The sequence below is a fragment of the Natator depressus genome, chromosome 28 (genome assembly GCF_965152275.1).
Source record: "Natator depressus isolate rNatDep1 chromosome 28, rNatDep2.hap1, whole genome shotgun sequence".
Taxonomy (NCBI): Eukaryota; Metazoa; Chordata; order Testudines; family Cheloniidae; genus Natator; species Natator depressus.
This window is the reverse complement of record NC_134261.1, coordinates 1277377-1297840: the sequence shown is the minus strand read 5'-3', so window position 1 is coordinate 1297840 and position 20464 is coordinate 1277377. Positions and strand designations below refer to the sequence as shown.

Genomic DNA, 20464 nt, shown 5'->3' with positions numbered 1-20464 from the left:
TATCGATTTAACTGTTCACATTTGCAGGAAATTCAGAGGGGCCAGTCAGTCATCATTTAATTACCGCAGAGGGAGATTCAAAAAGTTAAAGCTTTAGAACCATTAAAAAACATCGTTAACGCCACACGTCAAAACAGACGTCAATTTCACAGGAAACACCCAACCCCTGGAAAAAATATTTCCATGGATAATTGAAATTCAGGGACAAAGTAAGAAAAATGCTGCTTGAAAACTTCTTAGTTTGATTTAAGGATAAGTTCTCAAGCTGCGTTATTCTGACTTTGCCGGTCTGGAAATGTTCATTATCCATGGAAATATTTTTCCCATGGGTTGCGTGCGTCCCGTGAAATAGACAATTCTGCTATTTATAATAGAAATCTAACCTTCCAGGCCTATTAATAATAGCGCACGACCCTCTCGGCACATTTAAAAGAAATAACCAGCCTTAACACCGATCTGTATCCCTGGCCCAACTCAAACACTCAGTTCACACAAGCATTCATAAGAACAGCCAGACTGGGTCAGACCAAAGGTCCATCTAGCCCAGTATCCAGTGCCAGGTGCCCCAGAGGGAATGGACAGAACAGGGAATCATCCAGTGATCCGTCCCCTGTCACCCATTCCCAGCTCCTGGCAAACAGAGGCTAGGGACACCATCCCCGCCCATCCTGGCTAATAGCCACTGATCGACCTGTCCTCCATGAACTTATCTAGTTCTTTTTTGAACACTGTTATAGTCTTGGCCTTCACAACATCCTCTGGTGAGGAGTTCCACATGTTGACTGGTCGTTGTGTGAAAAAATACTTCCTTTTGTTTTAAACCTGCTGACTATTCATTTCATTGGGTGACCCCGATGAAGTGGGCTGTAGCCCACAAAAGCTTATGCTCAAATAAACTTGTTAGTCTCTAAGGTGCCACAAGTCCTCCTTTTCTTTTTCCCTAGTTCTTGTGTTATGAGGAGTAAATAACAAGTCCTTCTTTACTTTCTCTGCACCAGTCACGATTTTATAGACCTCAGTCATATCCATACCTGTGCTCCAAACACAGCCTTCACTTTATCCCATCTCTGCTTCCCCCCACACCTGCCCCATCCAGCTCCCTCCCCCGTAACTAAACCCACCTCACTGTGGCACTACCAGGACATTTTCAGCCATCACTTTGTTGACTCTGCCTACGTCTGTCTGCTCTCAAAGCAGGGACCATCTACTACTTGGTGTTTGTACAGCACCTTGCGCAAGGGAGTACCTAGGACCAAGAGCAGGACCCTCTGAATAAAGACTTATTACGACACATTTCCACCACCAGAGCTAACTCACGGACACAGTTATAACAGACGCACCTCACTTCAACTCCACAAAGCATCGCGGACAGATGAACTTTCAGATATCTTAAAGCTGGAAGGGGTCATTACTTCGTCTCATCCAACCGGCCGCATATCATGGATCAGAGAACGTTTGCCCCAGGAATCCTGCACCGAACCCCCAATTTCTGCTTTTGAGACGCTGAGCGTATCCTTTAAAAAGACACCCCCGATCCTGATTCAGACTCCAGGAGGTGGGTCACTGGGTCAGTTGCTCCAGTGGGTTAAATTTCCCTCCCCGGTGCAAACCCACAACTTGTTTTTAGTCTGAATTTGTCCCCTCGGAAAGATGTCTCCCCACATTAGAGCCCGGGATCAAGTCACCTCTGAACCGTCTCTTGGATAAGCCTGAACCCAGCCCCGACTTGGATTTAAAAATTTGCGGCCTCTCTGAGGGCAGCGAGATGACAACACTAAAATGCGGCCCCCGGAGCTGGGAGACCGAGCGCGAAGGTCCAACCCCGGCACTGGTGCAGACTCCTGGGGGCCATGTCTCGATTGCCCCGGCTGCACAGAGAGGGAACAGACCTAGCAGACCACAGTTACTCTCTTAGGCTGGCAGTTTTCAGCTGCCCCACTGGGGTGTGGTGGTTACCCCCCGCCCCCTTGACCGTGCGTTACTAGAAGACAAACAGACGCGACGGCAGCAAAGGCGGCGTGAGCACAAGACTTCACACTGGCCAGGACTTCATCTGCCTTTCAAACCACCTGGACCTCAGGACTCTTCTGGCACAGATTTGTACAGCGCCGGGCACAGAGGAAGCAGCAGGACTGCACTGGGACTCAGGACCCCTGGGTTCGCTCCCCAGCAGCGCTGCCACCACCAATTGCGTGACCGCTTTCCCATCACCCTGCCTCAGTTTCCCCCCGTTATCGAGCACCACCGTGGCACGGAGGCTGCCCGCCCCCGCCGCTGGCATGGTGGGCGTAGCTAGATGGACAAAGGCACGAGGGACCACTGCAAACATCTAGTCTGAGCCGCTGCACCCCCAAGCCAGAGAACTGCCCTGGAGCAGGGCTTTTAGGAAAACCGCCCTTGCTGACGGGGAACCCGCCCCGATCCCGGGTCCGTCGTCCCAACGGTTCGTTACCCGCCCTGTCAGAAACGTACACCTTATTTCCAATGTGACTCTCCCCGCCAAGAACGACCACAGACCTGCCCCCGTCCACACGGACAGACGGACGCTTCTTTGCCATCTTTCATTCCCTCCCACAGGACCCACACCAGTGGCCCGTCGGGGGCGTCTGTGCGGCCCCCGGCACAATGGGGACCCCCCCCGGCTCTCAATCGGGCAGGGGGGTGTCTGTGCGGCCCCCGGCACAACGGGGACCCCCCCCGGCTCTCAATCGGGCAGGGGGGTGTCTGTGCGGCCCCCGGCACAACGGGGACCCCCCCCTGCTCTCAATCGGGCAGGGGGGTGTCTGTGCGGCCCCTGGCACAACGGGGACCCCCCCCGGCTCTCAATCGGGCAGGGGGGTGTCTGTGCGGCCCCCAGCACAACAGGGACCCCCCCCCGGCTCTCAATCGGGCAGGGGGGTGTCTGTGCGGCCCCCGGCACAACGGGGACCCCCCCCGGCTCTCAATCGGGCAGGGGGGTGTCTGTGCGGCCCCCGGCACAACGGGGGGGGGGGCCTAGAAATTCGCCCAGGAGCAAGGGGACACATCGAGTCAGAAAGGCCGAGGCCGGCCGGCCCAGCAGCTGCCCCAGACGGGCAGAGAGCTCACGACAACCCAGCCGACACCCGCCCCCCCAGGGATGTGGGGACCCCCCCGGGGGTAGCTAGAGAACGACCCGGCGGCCGCAGCCCGGGAAGGGGGGGCCTGGACAGCAAGAAACGAGGGGGCTGCAGAGGCGCCCGCACCCAGCCCGTCTCCCAGCCCCCGCTTCGTGCAGCCGCTCGGGCAAGTGGGGTGACCAGACAAAACCCACGGGGGGGGGGCCGGGGGGGGATTATCCAGGGAGGGGGAGGGGACGGGCACAGCACGCCTGGGGGGGGGGAGAAAAGGGGGCTCCTGGGCAGACCAACCCCCCCCGGGCACTTTTGCCCCGAGCGAGGGGGGGGGGCTGCATGTGCCCAAACCACCCCCCCGCCGCCAGCCAGCGATCAGCGGTGCCCCCCCCCGCACCCCCCCAGTGAGGGAGGGTTCAGCGTGAGGATGGGGGGGAGGGGAGGGGGGATCCCCACACTCCCCCCCCGGGCCCTGCATGGGAAGGGGGCTGGGATTCTGCCCCGGGGGGGGCACATAGGGAGCAGAGCCCCCCCCATGGCCGGGGGGGGGAGCTGGGCAGGGAGGGGGGAGGGGCTGTTGGGAAAATGGGGCGCCCCCCCCGGAATCTCCATGGCTACGGGGCCGGGGGGGGGGGCGGGGCCCAGGCCCGGGGGGGTCCCGCGGGTGGGGGAGGGGCGGGGGGGCACCCCGGGTCTCACCGCGGCGCCCGGCTCCGGGCGGGGCGGGGCCTGGCGGGGGGCGGGGCCGGGGGGGGGCCCTGGCCGCGGGGGGGAGGCTCCGGGTCTCGCGCCGCTTCCGCCGCCGCCGCCGCCGCCTCCTCTCGCCGCTTGTTTGTGTTTGTACCAAGATGGCGGCGCTGCGCCGCGTCACGTGACGGGGGAGCCCGGGGACCGCGGAGGGAGGCCGCGAGCGGGGGGGGGGGAGGGGGTGTCACGTGACGGGGGGGAGGAAACCGCCGCCCGCCTCGCGTGATGCAGGCGCGCGCGCGCGTCCCCAAAGCGAGGCTGCGGCAGGAGGGGGCGGGGCCGCCCTCACAACCCCAACCGCCGCCCCGGACGCGGCGCGCGCCTGCATCACGTGACGGGGAACGGCCCTCGCGCGAGAGCCCCCTGTCCCGCCCGCTCCTCATAGCGGGCTCGGGTCACGTGACACCCCCCCACACACACACATACACACAAAATGGTGGTTCCCGCCTCCTAGGGTGCGCGAGACCGCAACGTCCCGGCCCCAGCCGGATGACGTCACCGCCTAGCCTGGTGGGGCCATTGTCACACTGTGATGTCACCGCGGGAACAGATGATGTCACCGCCTGGCCCTGTGATGTCACTGTGCCGCACTGTTGTGTCATCACCAGGACCTGTGATGTCAACACCTGGTCCAGTGACGCACTGTTCTGTCAGCGCCTTGTCCTGTGATGTCACTGCCTGGGTCTGTGATGTCACTGTGACGCACTGTTCTGTCATCACTTGGCCCTGTGATGTCACTGTGCCGCACTGTTGTGTCATCACTTGGCCCTGTGATGTCACCACCTGGCCCTGTGATGTCACTGTCCCACTCTGTTCTGTCATTGCCTGGCCCTGTGATGTCACTGCCTGGCCCTGTGATGTCACCATGTCTGGTGTTGCCATTGTGTCAGGCTGCAAGGCCATTACATCAGCAGATGATGTCGTCGCACGGCCCTGTGATGTCATAGTGTCACTCCATAATGTCAGGGAATTGAGCTGTTCCTCCGGCCTCAATAACCCCTCGTGGCCCCCCATGATGCCATCAAAATGACACGATGGCGCAGTGTGGCCCTGATGTCACCATGCTGTCATTAGGTTCCTCAGCGACAACGCGCCCTTACATCTTCTGCCATGACGTCACCCCATGCAGCAGCGATGTCATTGGAACACAAAATGATGTCACGGCCACCCTTCTGACCAAGGACAGCCCCCAGCATGTCATGATGTCACAGCGCAATGCCGTGAGGTCATCGCCTCAGCCCACAGCACCATTGTGTGCCCTATGATGTCATTGGGGAACAACGTGACTTCTCATGATGCACCGGTGACTTGGCATGGCACACAAGGATGTCACAAGCTAAGGCTATGATGTCACTCTGTCAGGTTATGATGTCATAATCTTACATCCGGGCACCATGACGACCACGTGTTTCACCACGAGAACCCAGGCCTCTGCTCTGACCCAGAGGTGGGCGCATCTCCAGCCCCCCACCAGCCCCCACTACCCTCCCAGAGCCCGGGAGAGAACCCAGGCGTCCTGGCTCCCAGCCCCCCCTGCTCCAACCCACCAGATCCCTAGAAAGATGGGAGTGGGGAATAAAAAAGAGACAAAAAAATGTAACCCGTTTTTTATTGGGTGATTGGGGGGGCGTTTTTCGGGGGGGCAGCTCCTGAAAACGGGGGGTTAATAATTTAGGGGTCACTGGGGGGCTATTGGAGCTGGGATACGGGGAGGGCGAGAGAGAAAAGATGGGGACCAAGGCGCTGTGGGGGGCTTTCTCTCCCCTGCCCCTGCTCCGGGGTTTGGGGGTAGGCCGGATTCTTCGATCCCTGCTAGGCTGAGGCTCCGTTGGGGCCCCCCTCGCGTTGCCCCCTGTCATGGGGCCGGCGCCTGGTGAAGGTGCCCTTGACCGACCCCTCCACCGCGGCTTTGAGCTGTTGGGGGGCAGAGACAGCGCGTCAGGGACACCCCCGCCCCCAAACCTCTGAGCCCCCCCGCCCGGCCCCAATTTCACCCGTGACCCCCACCTCCTTCCTCAGCTTCCCTGAACCCCAAAGATCCCCCTGTGACCCCTACATCCTCCCGGACCCTGGATTCCCCAGGATCTCCCCACATGCCCCCTCTTGACCCCACTGTGACCCCCATGCCTTCCCACCCCCAATGCTCCCATGACCCCCCCGATCTCCTCATGACCCCACGAGCTCCCTGCCCCACCCACAACCTCTCTGATCTGCTTGATCTCCCGTGTACCCCATCCCACACCCCCCATCTCCCCTCCCACCGCCCCCCATCTGCCCCCCACCCTACCTCTCGGAGGCTCACCACCCCGACCAGCCGGCCCACGTTGGTGACATAGGCCGTCCGCAGGCCCAGCAAGTTGAACAGATCATAGCACTGGGGGGGGCGGGAAACGGGGGGGTCAGATGTCAAAACAAGGGGGGCGGATATTGGGGGGAGCGGCTCAGAATCAGGATTGGGGCTCAGGGGTCGGGACATGGCAAGGGGGGCCCACAGCAATGTGGGGGGGGGCATTAGCTGGACTTGGGGGGGGGCATGGGTCATAATTATATGCAAATGAGCCATGCGCCATTGCATAAGCTAATTGACGTGCAACGGTCTTGTTCCCCCATGACATATGCAAATATATGGAAACCAGGCCTCCAAATGAGCCGGCCCCGCTAATTGCATATTCAAATTCATCTGCAACTCCTCCCAGCCTAACCGCCTATGCAAATTGCCCGACCAGCCCCTAATTGCACATGCAAATTGATGTGCCAAGGCCTCTCACTCTAATTCCACATGCAAATTCACCCAAATCCCCTCCCACCTTCATTGCTTATGCAAATCCCTATCACCATATAAGCACTTACCCCTGAGCTAATGCAAATGAGCTGCCAGCAGATTTGCATACAAAATTTAACCTCGCCGAACGTTAATTGCTCTGCGTGGAGTGTGCTGCCGATGCCAGTGACGGCCCTATTTGCATATGCAAATGCCCGCCAATCAGAGCCTGCACCAGCCATTCCCCACCCACCCAGACTCGGGTCCCGGCGGGTCCGGGCTGCAGAGTGCCGGCTCCCAGAATCCCTTGCGCCACCTCCGGCCGCGCGGTGGCCGCAAAGCATGCTGGGAAGGCAGAGCGGGGGGCGAGGGCGCGATATTGGGGGGGACCCCCCCGCACCCCGAGGCCACCGGCGGCACCCACCTGGTAGAGGGTCTCGTTCTCCAGCAGGCGGTAGGGGGCCGGGTCGATGGGCAGCTCCTCCAGCCGGACCGGCTCCTGCAGCTGCTGGCACTCCCAGTCCTCCACCTGCAGCCGGGCAAAGCATCCTGGGAAATATCCTCCCCAGCTCCAGCCCCCTTCCCCGGGGTCCTCCCAGAATCCTTTGCACCAGCTCCCGCCAAGCAGCCAGGGCAAAGCATCCTGGGAAATATCCTCCCCAGCTCCAGCCCCCTTCCCCGGGGTCCTCCCAGAATCCTTTGCACCAGCCCCCACCAAGCAGCCGGGACAAAGCATACTGGGAAATATCCTCCCCAGCTCCGGCCCCCTTCCCCGGGGTCCTCCCAGAATCCTTTGCACCAGCTCCCGCCAAGCAGCCGGGGCAAAGCATCCTGGGAAATATCCTCCCCAGCTCCAGCCCCCTTCCCCGGGGTCCTCCCAGAATCCTTTGCACCAGCTCCCGCCAAGCAGCCGGGACAAAGCATCCTGGGAAATATCCTCCCCAGCTCCAGCCCCCTTCCCCGGGGTCCTCCCAGAATCCTTTGCACCAGCCCCCACCAAGCAGCTGGGGCAAAGCATCCTGGGAACACTCGAAGATGCATATGAACCCCGATAGTCTGGGGGGGCCAGTCTGAACCCCGATAGTCTGGGCCACCCGCAAGTCTGACATGTGATAGTCTGGGGCTGGGGGGGAGATTTGAGCCCCCGCCCCGCCTCTTCAATCGCCCTGCAGACTCGGGGAGGGCTGGGGGAGGGTCACGTCCCCCCGACCCGGGTACCTGGGGGGGTCCCCACAGACAGGCAGCCCCGCCCTCGACATACCAAGTGATGCACGTACTTCATCTTGACAGACAGTTGGGTGCCTCGCTCCTGCGGGGGGGGGCACACAGATCAGCACCCGCAGCATCCCCATGGGGGGGGGGCACGACAGCCCTTCCGAGCCCCCCAGTCCTCCCCTGCTGCACTCCATGGGCCTCCCTTTAACTGACCCCCACTCCCAGCCCCTGCCCCATGCATCTACCAATGGGCCCCCCTGCTTCCCCCCCATCAATGCATCCTCCCAGCCCCCACTGCATCCTCCCAAACGGGGGCCCCCCTTCCCTGCCCCCCTAGCACCTCCTCTTTTGATGTCTCCCCGTCGCCTGGCTCAGCAGAAACTCTCGGTGTTTCTGGAAAAGAGAGAGACACACGGGGTGGGGGCAGGTCAGATCACCCCCCTCCCCACCTCTGACTCTCCCCCACCATCCCAAACCGTCCCCCCCAGACTCCATGTGCCCCCCCTGCCCCGCAAACCCCCCCCCGGCCCCCGTCCTGCTCACCTGGCTTCTCCTCTGGGGTCCCTGAAGCGCCATCTGCACCCAGCAGCTGCAAGGGGAAACAGTCACAGAGTCAAACCGCGGCCGCTCGCCCGGCGCTGAGATGCGTCCACCTCTGGGGCGGGGTGGCAGGTTTCACGGGGACCCCTCGCCCGGCGCCGAGATGCGCCCACCTCTGGGGCGGGGCAGCTAGTGACACGGGGGCCCCTCGCCCGGCGCCGAGATGCGCCCACCTCTGGGGCGGGGCAGCTAGTGACACGGGGGCCCCTCGCCCGGCGCCGAGATGCGCCCACCTCTGGGGCGGGGCGGGCGTTACTCACGGGCTCTGTGGGGCCACTCGCCTCGGACCGCCAGAGCAGATGCTGGATTCGCTTCTCCGCGCTCAGCTGCTCCGACAGCAGCTTGGCGAGATGCTTCCGCCGGATGGAGCCCAGCAAGATCCTGGACTCTGCAAACAAGACGGGGGGGGGTGTCAATGGGGCCCGGGGCCCGTCCCCTCTAGGGAGCGCCGGCTCCCCTCCGGCCCCCGGGCGGGGACTGGCTGCCTCGGAGGGTGCGGGGGGGCCACACTGACCTTGGGAGTCCACGAGGGGGAACTGTTTGAGGCTGGAGGCCTTGAGCAGCCCCCTCACGTCCTTGTACCTGCAGCCCCGGGGCAGGAATTGGAGATCCGTGACCATGAAATCCTCCGCGTAGATGTCGTGGGCCCTGGGTGTGAGGCGGGACGGGGGGTTGAAGCCAGAGGGAGAACCCAGGAGTCCTGGCTCCCAGCCCCCCCTGCTCTAACCCACCAGCCCCCACTCCCCTCCCAGAGCTGGGGAGAGAACCCAGGAGTCCTGGCTCCCAGCACCCCCTGCTTTAACCCACCAGCCCCCACTCCCCTCCCAGAGCTGGGGAGAGAACCCAGGAGTCCTGGCTCCCAGCCCCCCCGCTCTAACCCACCAGCACCCACTCCCCTCCCACAGCTGGGGAGAGAACCCAGGAGTCCTGGCTCCCAGTGCCACCCGCTCTAACCCACCAGCCCCCACTCCCCTCCCTGAGCCGGGGAGAGAACCCAGGAGTCCTGGCTCCCAGTGCCACCCGCTCTAACCCACCAGCCCCCACTCCCCTCCCAGCACTGGGGGAAGAACTCAGGAGTCCTGTCTCCCAGTCCTAACCACTAGACCCTACTCCCCTCCCAGAGCCGGGGAGAGAACCCAGGAATCCTGGCTCCCAGCCCCCCTGCTTTAACCCACCAGCCCCCACTCCCCTCCCAGAGCTGGGGAGAGAACCCTGGAGTCCTGGCTCCCAGCCCCACCTGCTCTGACCCACAAGCCCCCACTCCCCTCCCAGCGGCCGGGGAGAGAACCCAGGAGTCCTGGCTCCCAGTGCCACCCGCTCTAACCCACCAGCCCCCACTCCCCTCCCAGAACTGGGCAGAGAACCCAGGAGTCCTGGCTCTCAGCACCCCCTGCTTTAACCCACCAGCCCCCACTCCCCTCCCAGCACTGGGGGAAGAACTCAGGAGTCCTGTCTCCCAGTCCTAACCACTAGACACTACTCCCCTCCCAGAGCCGGGGGGAGAACCCAGGCGTCCTGGCTCCCTGCCCCACGCGGGACCCCGGCGTCCGGGCGCACCCGCTCCGGCCCACGCCCAGCTTGGGCAGGTAGGGCAGCTGCTTGGCAATGATGATGCCGTCGAAGAAGGAGGCCTGGAGCCGCTGGCTGAGCCCGTTGGCCACCAGCACCGCGATGAGCAGGGGCAGGACGTGGGACATCTGCCCTGTCAGCTCGAACACCAGCAGGGCCGTCGACAGCGTGTGGGTCACCGCGCCCGAGTAGGCCGCCGCGCCTGGGGGGCGGGGTAGGGGGGGTGAGCCCTCGGAGCCCCCCAGAGCCCTAAGGCCACCCGCCGAGCACCAACGCCCCCCGCCGAGCCCCCCTGCCCCCTGTGAGGAAGTGGGGATGCCCCAGAGGCCTGACTGGCTTCGTAGGGAGCCGTTCCAGAGCATGGCCCCGGGGACGCCGTGACCACTGGTGGCAGAAGTGGGATCCGACGGCGCCCGTGGACAAACAGAGCATCCGGCAGTAAGCCGTGAAACGAAGAGGGATTAACGAGGACCAGGCGTGCTGAGGGCTCGGAAGGGGGCAGTTTCGGGGGGCGGTTAACCCCGGGGAGGGTGTGAGCAGGGATCCCCCGGGGGGCCGCGGGGAGGGGGCTCGGCCCTGGGAGAGAGGTGGTGACCCGGGGAAGGGGAACCGTGGGGAGCCGAGAGCACCCAGGACCGGGAGTCCACAAAACGTGAAGAACATTCGCACTTCGTCACACCCCTGCCGAGCCCCCCTGCCATGCCCCCCGGTGTCCCCACCGAGCCCCCCCCCCCCCCCCAGTGCCCCCGACAGCAGCTCGTACCGGCCAGGGCGTAGGCCGCGGGGCCGATGGCGATGCGGATCCCGTCGGAGACAATCCCCTCGGGGAAAACCTTGGCCATGATCTCCCCATACAGCCGGCCCAGCCCCGCGCCTGTGGGCACAGAGCCCCCCCCCCGGAGGTTAGACGGGGACCCCCGGCCAGACCCCCCACTCCCCTGACCCAGCCCATCCCGGGATATGGGCAGGGCTGGGAGGCCGGACGCCTGGGTTCTCTCCCCAGCTCTGGGAGGGGAGTGGGCCTTGTGGGTCACAGCAGGGGGGGGCTGGGAGCCAGGACTCCTGGGTTCTCTCCCCGGCCGCTGGGAGGGGAGTGGGGGCTTGTGGGTCAGAGCAGGGGGGGCTGGGAGCCAGGACTCCTGGGTTCTCTCCCTGGCCGCTGGGAGGGGAGTGGGGGCTTGTGGGTCAGAGCAGGGGGGGCTGGGAGCCAGGACTCCTGGGTTCTCTCCCCGGCTCTGGGAGGGGAGTGGGACCTGCGGGGTGAGAGCGGGGGATGGGCTGGGAGCCCGGACGCCTGGGTTCTCACCATAGACGAAGACGGGCAGGAAGTAGCCGGCAGGGACGACCATGGTGGTGGCCAGAAGCAGCATGAAGAACTGGGGGGAGGGACGAGCGAATGAAACAGCCCCCCTTGCCCCCCCTCCACTCCAGCCCCCCCCCAACACCTAGTCCCCCGGGGCAGCCAGACACCAGGGGGCGCCAGATACCAGAGGCACCCCCCTCCCCCCAGTGATGCCCCACAATGCCTCTCGTGCCCCCCTCCCCCATCCCGGGAGCCCCCCATCCTTCCCTGGCCCCCCACCTTGGCGAGCAGGAAGAAGCTGAGCATCTCCAGGGAGGAGAGCTGCGGGTGGGTCCACTGGAGCCAGGGGTCCCCGTAGGAGGGGTGGGGGGGCTGGCGGGAGGCATTGAGCCCCCCAGCTCCGCCCGCCCCCAGGTGCAGTTGTTGAAGAAAGTCTCCAGCAGCTCCTTCATCGTCAGCTGGGGGGGGAGAAAAGGGGGGGTGAGACAGGGAAGTGGGGGGGATCCAGCCGGGGCGGGGAGAACGGGGGGGGTGAGACGGGGAAGTGGGGGGGATCCAGCCGGGGGGGGAGAAAGCGGGGGGGGAGATGGGGAAGTGGGGGGGATCCCAGCCGGGGGGGGGAGAACGGGGGGGTGAGACGGGGAAGTGGGGGGGATCCAGCCGGGGGGGGAGAAAGCGGGGGGGGAGATGGGGAAGTGGGGGGGATCCCAGCCGGGGGGGGAGAAGGGGGGGGAGACAGGGAAGTGGGGGGGATCCAGCCGGGGGGGTTACTCACCCGCGCCCCCAGGTACTGCCCCAGCCCGTGGGGGAAGGTGACGCTCGCCAGCACCAGGGAGACCAGCCCCGCATGGAGGATTTCGCTGCCGGGGGGGGAGAAAATGGGGTAGACGGTAAATGAAAGGGGGGGTGAAGGGGGAGCGAGGGGAGACAGGGGGCAGGGCGGGGGTGGGGCCTGGCACTGGGAGATGGGGGGCTGGGGGAGGCAGCGGGGCAAAGGGGGCAGGACGGAGGAGGGGTCTGGCACTGGGGGAATATAGGGGGGCTGTGGTGGGGGCTGAGCTGATGACGGGGGCAGGGCTCTGGGGGAGATGGGGGGCTGGGCAGAGAAGGGGCCTGGCACAGGGGGGGCTCTGGGGGAGATGGGGGGCAGGGCAGAGAAGGGGCCTGGCACAGGGGGGGCTGTGGGGGAGATGGGGGCAGGGCAGAGAAGGGGCCTGGCACGGGGGGGCTGTGGGGGAGATGGGGGCAGGGCAGAGAAGGGGCCTGGCACGGGGGGGCTGGGGGGGAGATGGGGGGCAGGGCAGAGGAGGGGCCTGGCATGGGGGGGGACTGGGGGGGAGATGGGGGGCAGGGCAGAGGAGCGGCCTGGCACGGGGGGGGCTGGGGGGGAGATGGGGGCAGGGCAGAGGAAGGGCCTGGCACGGGGGACCTGGGGGGGAGATGAGGGCAGGGCAGAGGAAGGGCCTGGCATGGGGGGCTGTGGGGGAGATGGGGGGCAGGGCAGAGAAGGGGCCTGGCACAGGGGGGCTGTGGGGGAGATGGGGGCAGCCCGGGGGCGGGGGGTTTGGGGGGCACCGGGGGGGCACTGGGGGGGCTGTGGGGGAGATGGGGGCAGGGCAGAGGAGCGGCCTGGCACGGGGGGGCTGGGGGGGAGATGGGGGCACCCCGGGGGCGGGGGGAGGGTTTGGGGGGACCGGGGGGGCACCGGGGGGGCACTCACCCGCAGCGCAGCCGGGGCAGGAGCGGCAGGAGGCTGCGGTGGCAGAAGAGGAAGACGCAGCAGAGAGCCCCGCACAGCGCCCTGCGGGGACACGCGTCAGGGCGAACCCCGGCGTCCGGGCCCCGCGCCTCCCCACCGCACCCCCTCCCGGAGCTGGGAGAGAACCCAGGCGTCCTGGCCCCCAGCCCTCTGCCAACCTCTGTCCCCTGGGCGGGGGCGGGGCCTGGCCGGCGGGGGCGGGGCCTAGCCAGAGGGGGCGGGGCCTGGTCGACGGGGGGCGGGGCCTGGCAGGCTGGGGATGTCGGGGTCCCCCCACTCACCCCAGCAGGGCGAACGCGAGCAGCTCGGGCAGGTCGAAGGGGAACTCGACGCGCCAGCTGGTGCTGAAGAGCACGGCCACCGTCTCTGGGGGTGCACCGGGGGGGCCACGGTTAGTCTGGGGGGGCTGGGTCCCCCTGTCTTCCCCGCCCGGCCACTCGCCCGGCCCTCAGCCCCCAAAGCCCTGTGATCCGGCCCCCCTGCCCCCTCCCCCATTTCTTCAGCCCCCCAAAAACCCTCTCACCCCAGATCTCCCCCTCCCCTGTACCCCATTTCTCCATGCCCCCCACAACCCTCTGACCCCAGATCTCCCCCTCTCCTGTACCCCATTCCTCCAACCCCCCAAAACCCTCTCACGGCAGATCTCCCCCTCCCCTGTACCCCATTTCTCCATGCCCCCCACAACCCTCTGACCCCAGATCTCCCCCTCCCCTGTCCCCCATTTCTCCAGCCCCCCAAAACCCTCTCCCCCCGGATCTCCCCCTCCCCTGTCCCCCATTTCTCCACCCCCCAAAACCCTCTCACTGCAGATCTCCCCCTCCCCTGTCCCCCATTTCTCCAGCCCCCCAAAACCCTCTCACTGCAGATCTCCCCCTCCCCGTACCCCATTTCTCCAGCCCCCCAAAACCCTCTCACTGCAGATCTCCCCCTCCCCATACCCCATTTCTCCAGCCCCCCAAAACCCTCTCCCCCCGGATCTCCCCCTCCCCTGTCCCCCATTTCTCCACCCCCCAAAACCCTCTCACTGCAGCTCTCCCCCTCCCCTGTCCCCCATTTCTCCACCCCCCACAACCCTCTCACTGCAGATCTCCCCCTCCCCTGTCCCCCATTTCTCCAGCCCCCCAAAACCCTCTCACTGCAGATCTCCCCCTCCCCTGTCCTCCATTTCTCCAGCCCCCCAAAACCCTCTCACTGCAGATCTCCCCCTCCCCGTACCCCATTTCTCCAGCCCCCCAAAACCCTCTCACTGCAGATCTCCCCCTCCCCATACCCCATTTCTCCAGCCCCCCAAAACCCTCTCCCCCCGGATCTCCCCCTCCCCTGTCCCCCATTTCTCCACCCCCCACAACCCTCTCACTGCAGATCTCCCCCTCCCCTGTCCCCCATTTCTCCAGCCCCCCAAAACCCTCTCACTGCAGATCTCCCCCTCCCCTGTCCCCCATTTCTCCACCCCCCACAACCCTCTCCCCCGGCCCCCCCGTACCGCTCTCCCCGTGGAGCAGGGGCAGCAGGCGGAAGCCGAGGGCCGCGCAGGTGGCGGAGAAGAAGCCGCGCCAATAATCCCGCAGGGCGAAGTGCGTCCCGGTCGCCTCCACGGAGAACAGCACCCCTGGGGGGCGGGGGGGGCAGCTGGGAACCGGCCCCCCCGGCTTGGCCCTGGGCCCCCCGCGCGCCCCACACGCACCTCCCGCCTGCCCTCCTCCGGCCCCTCCACGTGTCCCTGAGCCCCCCAACTCCCCCAGACCTTCCCACGCGCCCCCCGGGTCCCCCATGTGTCCCCGAACCCCCCACATACCCCCAGACCTCCCCATGCGCCCCCCGGGTCCCCCAGGTGTCCCCAAACCCCCCACATACCCCCAGACCCTCCACACGCCCCCCCGGGTCCCCCAGGTGTCCCCAAACCCCCCACATACCCCCAGACCTTACCATGTGTACCTCGGGTCCCCCAGGTGTCCCCAAACCCCCCACATACCCCCAGACCTCCCCACGCGCCCCCCGGGTCCCCCAGGTGTCCCCAAACCCCCCACATACCCCCAGACCTCCCCACGCACCCCCCGGTCCCCCAGGTGTCCCCGAACCCCCCACATACCCCCACACCTCCCCACACGCCCCCCGGGTCCCCCAGGTGTCCCTGAACCCCCCACATACCCCCAGACCTCCCCACGCGCCCCCTGGGTCCCCCAGGTATCCCCAAACCCCCCACATACCCCCAGACCTCCCCATGCGCCCCCCGGGTCCCCCAGGTGTCCCCAAACCCCCCACATACCCCCAGACCTCCCCACGTGCCCTCCGGGTCCCCCAGGTGTCCCTGAACCCCCCACATACCCCCAGACCTCCCCACGCGCCCCCCGGGTCCCCCAGATGTCCCCGAACCCCCCACATACCCCCAGACCTCCCCACGTGTACCCTGGGTCCCCCAGGTGTCCCCAAACCCCCCACATACCCCCAGACCTCCCCACGTGCCCCCCGGGTCCCCCAGGTGTCCCCGAACCCCCCACATGCCCCCAGACCTCCCCACACGCCCCCCGGGTCCCCCATGTGCGCTCCTCAGCCCCCCCATGAGCGCTTTGGGGTCACTCACCCCCCACGGGGGCCACGAAGCAGCAGGCCACCCCCACGGCTGCCCCGGCCACCAACATCTCGTACTTGCAGGCCGGGTTCTGGGGGGCAGAGATGGGGGATGAGAGGCAGGTGGGGGGCTGGGAGCAGGGCGGGAAGTGGGGGAGGGGCCAGAGGAGGGGTTGGGGGTCAGGGGAAATTTGAGAGGGCCAGCGACTCCCCCGGACTCACCTCCTTGGTGCCGGCAACTCGCACCATCACCCGGCCTAGCTGGGTGGCCAGGATCGTGGCCATGTGAACGAAGGGGCCCTGGGGAGAGAACCGGGGTCACGCAGCTCCCGCCAGATCCCCCCGATCCCCAGCCCCCCCGATCCCCCAACACACCCAGCCCCACCTCCCGGATCCCTGACCCCCCACCCCCACAGACCCCAGCCCCCCAAATTCCTCCAGCCCCTGACCACCAGACATCCCCCCAGAGACCCCTCTCCCCCAGCTCCCCCCAGACACCCTGTCCCCCCAATTCCTCCCAACACACCCAGCTGCCCCCCGTCCCCCCAGATCCCCCCCACTCACCACTTTGCCCAGGAAGATGGTGCTGCCGGCCCCCAGGGTGCAGATCACCCCCACCAGCTTGGCCAGGCCGGTTCGCAGGGTGAAAAACTCGCTCAGCACGACCCCCCGGAGCGTCACCTTCAGCTCGGGGATCCCGGAGCCTGGGGGGGGACCTGTCAGAGCCCCCCACGGCCCCGGAGACCCCGTGTTCACCCCCCCCCACAGCCCCAGGGATCGGGGACCCCACGTTCACAGCCCCCTATGACCCGGGGATGGGGGACCCCGCGTTCAGCCCCCCCACGGCCCCAGGAATGGAGGACCCCACATTCACACCCCCCACAACCCCGGGGACCCCACATTCACACCCCCCATGGCCCCGGAGACCCCGTGTTCACCCCCCCCACAGCCCCAGGGATCGGGGACCCCATGTTCACTCCCCTTATGGCCCCAGAGATTGGGGACCCCGCGTTCACAGCCCCCCATAGCCCAGGGATCAGGGACCCCGCATTCACAGCCTCCCACGGCCCCAGGGATGGGGGACCCCACATTCACACCTCACACAGCCCCAGGGACCCCATGTTCACACCCCCCCTTGGCCCCAGGGATGGGGGACCCCGCGTTCACAGCCCCCCATAGCCCAGGGGACCCCGCGTTCACAGCCCCCCATAGCCCAGGGATCAGGGACCCCACATTCACAGCTCCCCACGGCCCCAGGGATGGGGGACCCCGCGTTAACAGCCCCCCAGAGCCCAGGGATCAGGGACCCCGCATTCACAGCCTCCCACGGTCCCAGGGATGGGGGACCCCGCGTTCACAGCCCCCCACGGCCCCAGGGATGGGGGACCCCGCGTTCACAGCCCCCCCAATGCCCCCGTCCCTGGGACCTCGGGGCCGCGGCGGGGTTGGGGGGCCCGGGCCCTACCGGCAGCCTGCGGCGAGATGTACTTGGCGACTCCGGCCGCGACCGTCATGAAGCCCGTGTGGTAGAGGACCCAGGAGAAATACTGCAGGGCGCGATACCCCTCCAGCGTGTCATACACCCACAGGTTGGCTGGGGGGCAAGGGGGGGGTCAGTGCAGGGCCCCAGGGACGGGACCCGCCCCCTGCGCCCCCCGGCGCCGTACGGGGCGCTCCATGGAGCACCGGGGATCTGGGGCAGGGGGTCGAATGCAGGGGGGAGGGTTCAGCTGCTCACAGGGGACCCCAAATCGTGTCTCCCTCGTGCTGCCCCTGCCAGCGATTCCCCCGGCCCTGGGACCCCGCGGGATGGGGGGGCTGGGGATCGGAGGGGGGGTCGGGGGGCACCTCGCTGGAACTTGGAGATGACGACGTCGAGGCCGAAGCTGATGGTCGCCATGCAGATGCCCAGGAGGAAGAGGAAGAGGAAGATCCAGTCCTCGCCCAGCTTCAGGATCGGGGAGCGGACGGACAGACCCAGCGCTGCCAGAGAGACGGACGGAGGCTGCCCCACACTCCCGACCCGCAGCCCCCGGCCCCGCTGGTGCCCCTCACTCCCGACCCGCAGCCCCTGCTAGCCCAGCCCTGCCCCCCCCAGCCCTGCTGGTGCCCCTCACTCCCGACCCGCAGCCCCCCCAGCCCTGCTGGTGCCCCTCACTCCCGACCCGCAGCCCCTGCTAGCCCAGCCCTGCCCCCCCCAGCCCTGCTGGTGCCCCTCACTCCCGACCCGCAGCCCCCTGCCAGCCCCCAGCCCTGCCCCCCCCAGCCCTGCTGGTGCCCCTCACTCCCGACCCGCAGCCCCCTGCCAGCCCCCAGCCCTGCCCCCCCCAGCTCTGCCAGTGCCCCTCACTCCCGACCCGCAGCCCCCCCAGCCCTGCTGGTGCCCCTCACTCCCGACCCACAGCCCCTGCTAGCCCAGCCCTGCCCCCCCCCAGCCCTGCTGGTGCCCCTCACTCCCGACCCGCAGCCCCTGCTAGCCCAGCCCTGCCCCCCCCCAGCCCTGCCGGTGCCCCTCACTCCCGACCCGCAGCCCCCCCAGCCCTGCTGGTGCCCCTCACTCCCGACCCGCAGCCCCTGCTAGCCCAGCCCTGCCCCCCCCAGCCCTGCCGGTGCCCCTCACTCCCGCCCCGCAGCCCCCTGCTAGCCCAGCCCTGCCCCCCCAGCCCTGCTGGTGCCCCTCACTCCCGACCCGCAGCCCCCTGCCAGCCCAGCCCTGCCCCCCCCAGCTCTGATGCTGCCCCTCACTCCCGACCCGCGGCCCCCTTACGTTTCAGAGCCTGGATCACTCTTTGCACAGCCTTGCGCCCCCGTGGTCGCTGGTCCCTGCCAAACAGCTTCTGGTACGTCTCCCCGAGCAGCTCACTGTCCAGGTGCTGCCCCCGGGGCCCCCCAACCCCCTCCTTGGCCTCCCCCTTTCTCGAGTTGCACAGCCCCATGGCCCTGCCTGGCTCCAGTAGCTGGCACCCACCCCCTCTCCCTAGGGTTTATAGCCCCATCAGCCCTGCCCCACCCTGCGAGGAGCGGAACCGGCTGCCTGGAGCCAGGGACACCGGTCTGGGCCGGGCAAAGCCAGGCGGGGGGGACGACAGAAAGAGAGAGTGTGCGGAGATTAGAGGGTGGGTGTGGGGACAGACAGACAGACAGACAGATAGAGGGGGTGGATGGGGATAGATAGATAGATAGATAGAGGGGGTGGATGGGGATAGATAGATAGGTAGATAGAGGGGGTGGATGGGGATGGATAGAGAGATAGATAGAGGAGTGGGTGGGGATAGGTAGACAGAGGGGAGGCGATGGATGGCCAGAGGCCTGTGTCTAGGGACATACAGTGTCACTGTAGCCATGTGGGGCCCAGGGTGAGGTTAGATCTTTTCCTGGACGGACTTCTGTTGGCCTGGGGACGGACAGACAGACAGAGGCAGATTCTCTGCCAAGGCCAGCGGCTCCGATCTGGCCCCAGGGCCGGGCACCGGCCGGCTCTGCTTCCGGCAGCGAGGGGGGGGGGCGAGGGAGTTAGTGGCTGGTACCTGAGCTTTGCAAAGCTTCAGGGCATCCCCCTCCCCAGTCCCACCCTGCTGTTGTAGCAACAAACCCAGGGGAAGGGCCCCCAGCTGTCTGGAGCCTGTGGGAGACACCTCTCCCTGGGGCACCCGGTACCCGAGGGGGCTGGGAGCCAGGACTCCTGGGTTCTTGCCCTGGCTTGGGAGGGGAGTGGGGGCTGGTGGGTTAGAGCAGGGGGGCTGGGAGCTAGGACTCCTGGGTTCTTGCCCTGGCTTGGGAGGGGAGTGGGGGCTGGTGGGTTAGAGCGAGGGCGGGGGGGCTGGGAGCCAGGACTCCTGGGTTCTCTCCCCAGCTCTGGGTTATGGATTAACAGCGGGGCAGGCGAAGGGCTGGTCTGGGTCCAAGGCGACCTTTGACTCCCCGGGAGCAAAGGCATCCTCAACAGGTGGAAAAATAAACTGGGCATGAAACTTCCAGGTGGCTCTGTCCTCGTGGGGGGGTTTGGAAACTGCCCCCCCTCCCCACCACTTTATAGGGTGGAAAGACTGTCAAGAACCCCCCCCAGCCCCGGAATTCGGGGGGGATGGACAGACAGTCCCTGGCCGGGGCTAGGGCGGTGGAATAGTCCAGAGAGGGACCCGTGGGGCGGGGGCTTCGTTCCCTTCCTGAGCTTTTCCCCCAGGGGCCCCTTTCTCCTGCCTCCCCAGAGCCCCATCTCCCCCACCCCCTGACCCCCATGTCTCCCAACCCCCCTGTGGCCCATCTCCCCTCAACCTGCTGGGGCCCTAATCCCTGGGGCTCCCCCTCCCTCTGGGACCCCCTCTCCCCCATAGCCCCCCATTTCCCCCAGGCTTCTCCCCCTAACCTCCCTTGTCCCCATCTCCCTCTAAACCCCCAGGCTCCCCCATTCTCCTGTAACCCCCCAGGGCCCCATCTCTCCCCTTAGCTCACCCTACTCCCTTCCAGGGCCCTCCCATCTCCCCCTAAACCCTGGACTCTTCCCCTCTGCTCCCTCAGGGGCCCCACGTCTCCCCTAACGCCCCTGGATTCCCCCTCCACCCCTCAACCTCTGGGGCCCCCATCTCCCCTAACCCCCCGGGATTCCCCCTCCACCCCTCAACCTCTGGGCGCCCCATCTCCCCTAACCCTCCCGTGGAGCCCCGTCCCCTTAACCCATCCACGCGCGCTCCCGGTGGGTTGTATGAACGTTCCGCGCGCGCTCCCGGCGGGTTGTATGAACGTTCCACGCGCGCTCCCGGCGGGTTGTATGAACGTTCCACGCGCGCTCCCGGTGGGTTGTATGAACGTTCCATGCGCGCGCCGGGCGGGGGCGGAGTCGGAAGCGGAAG

General features: G+C 66.5%; 1 protein-coding gene across 1 annotated transcript; it reads right to left on the bottom strand.

The window, feature by feature from the left end:
* Nucleotides 1-5479: 5479 nt before the first annotated feature.
* On the bottom strand, nucleotides 5480-18550 carry LOC141978767 (chloride channel protein ClC-Kb-like). Its single transcript, XM_074941084.1, is given in 23 exon segments — nucleotides 5480-5753; nucleotides 6127-6213; nucleotides 7025-7129; nucleotides 7862-7909; nucleotides 8156-8208; nucleotides 8359-8404; nucleotides 8676-8803; nucleotides 8930-9063; nucleotides 9973-10186; nucleotides 10748-10858; nucleotides 11291-11360; nucleotides 11567-11689; nucleotides 11692-11745; nucleotides 12063-12147; nucleotides 13008-13088; nucleotides 13328-13412; nucleotides 14530-14655; nucleotides 15628-15706; nucleotides 15837-15914; nucleotides 16179-16318; nucleotides 17080-17208; nucleotides 17463-17597; nucleotides 18382-18550. Coding segments are annotated over 23 exon segments (2382 nt in total). The 3' UTR covers nucleotides 5480-5651.
* Nucleotides 18551-20464: the final 1914 nt, after the last annotated feature.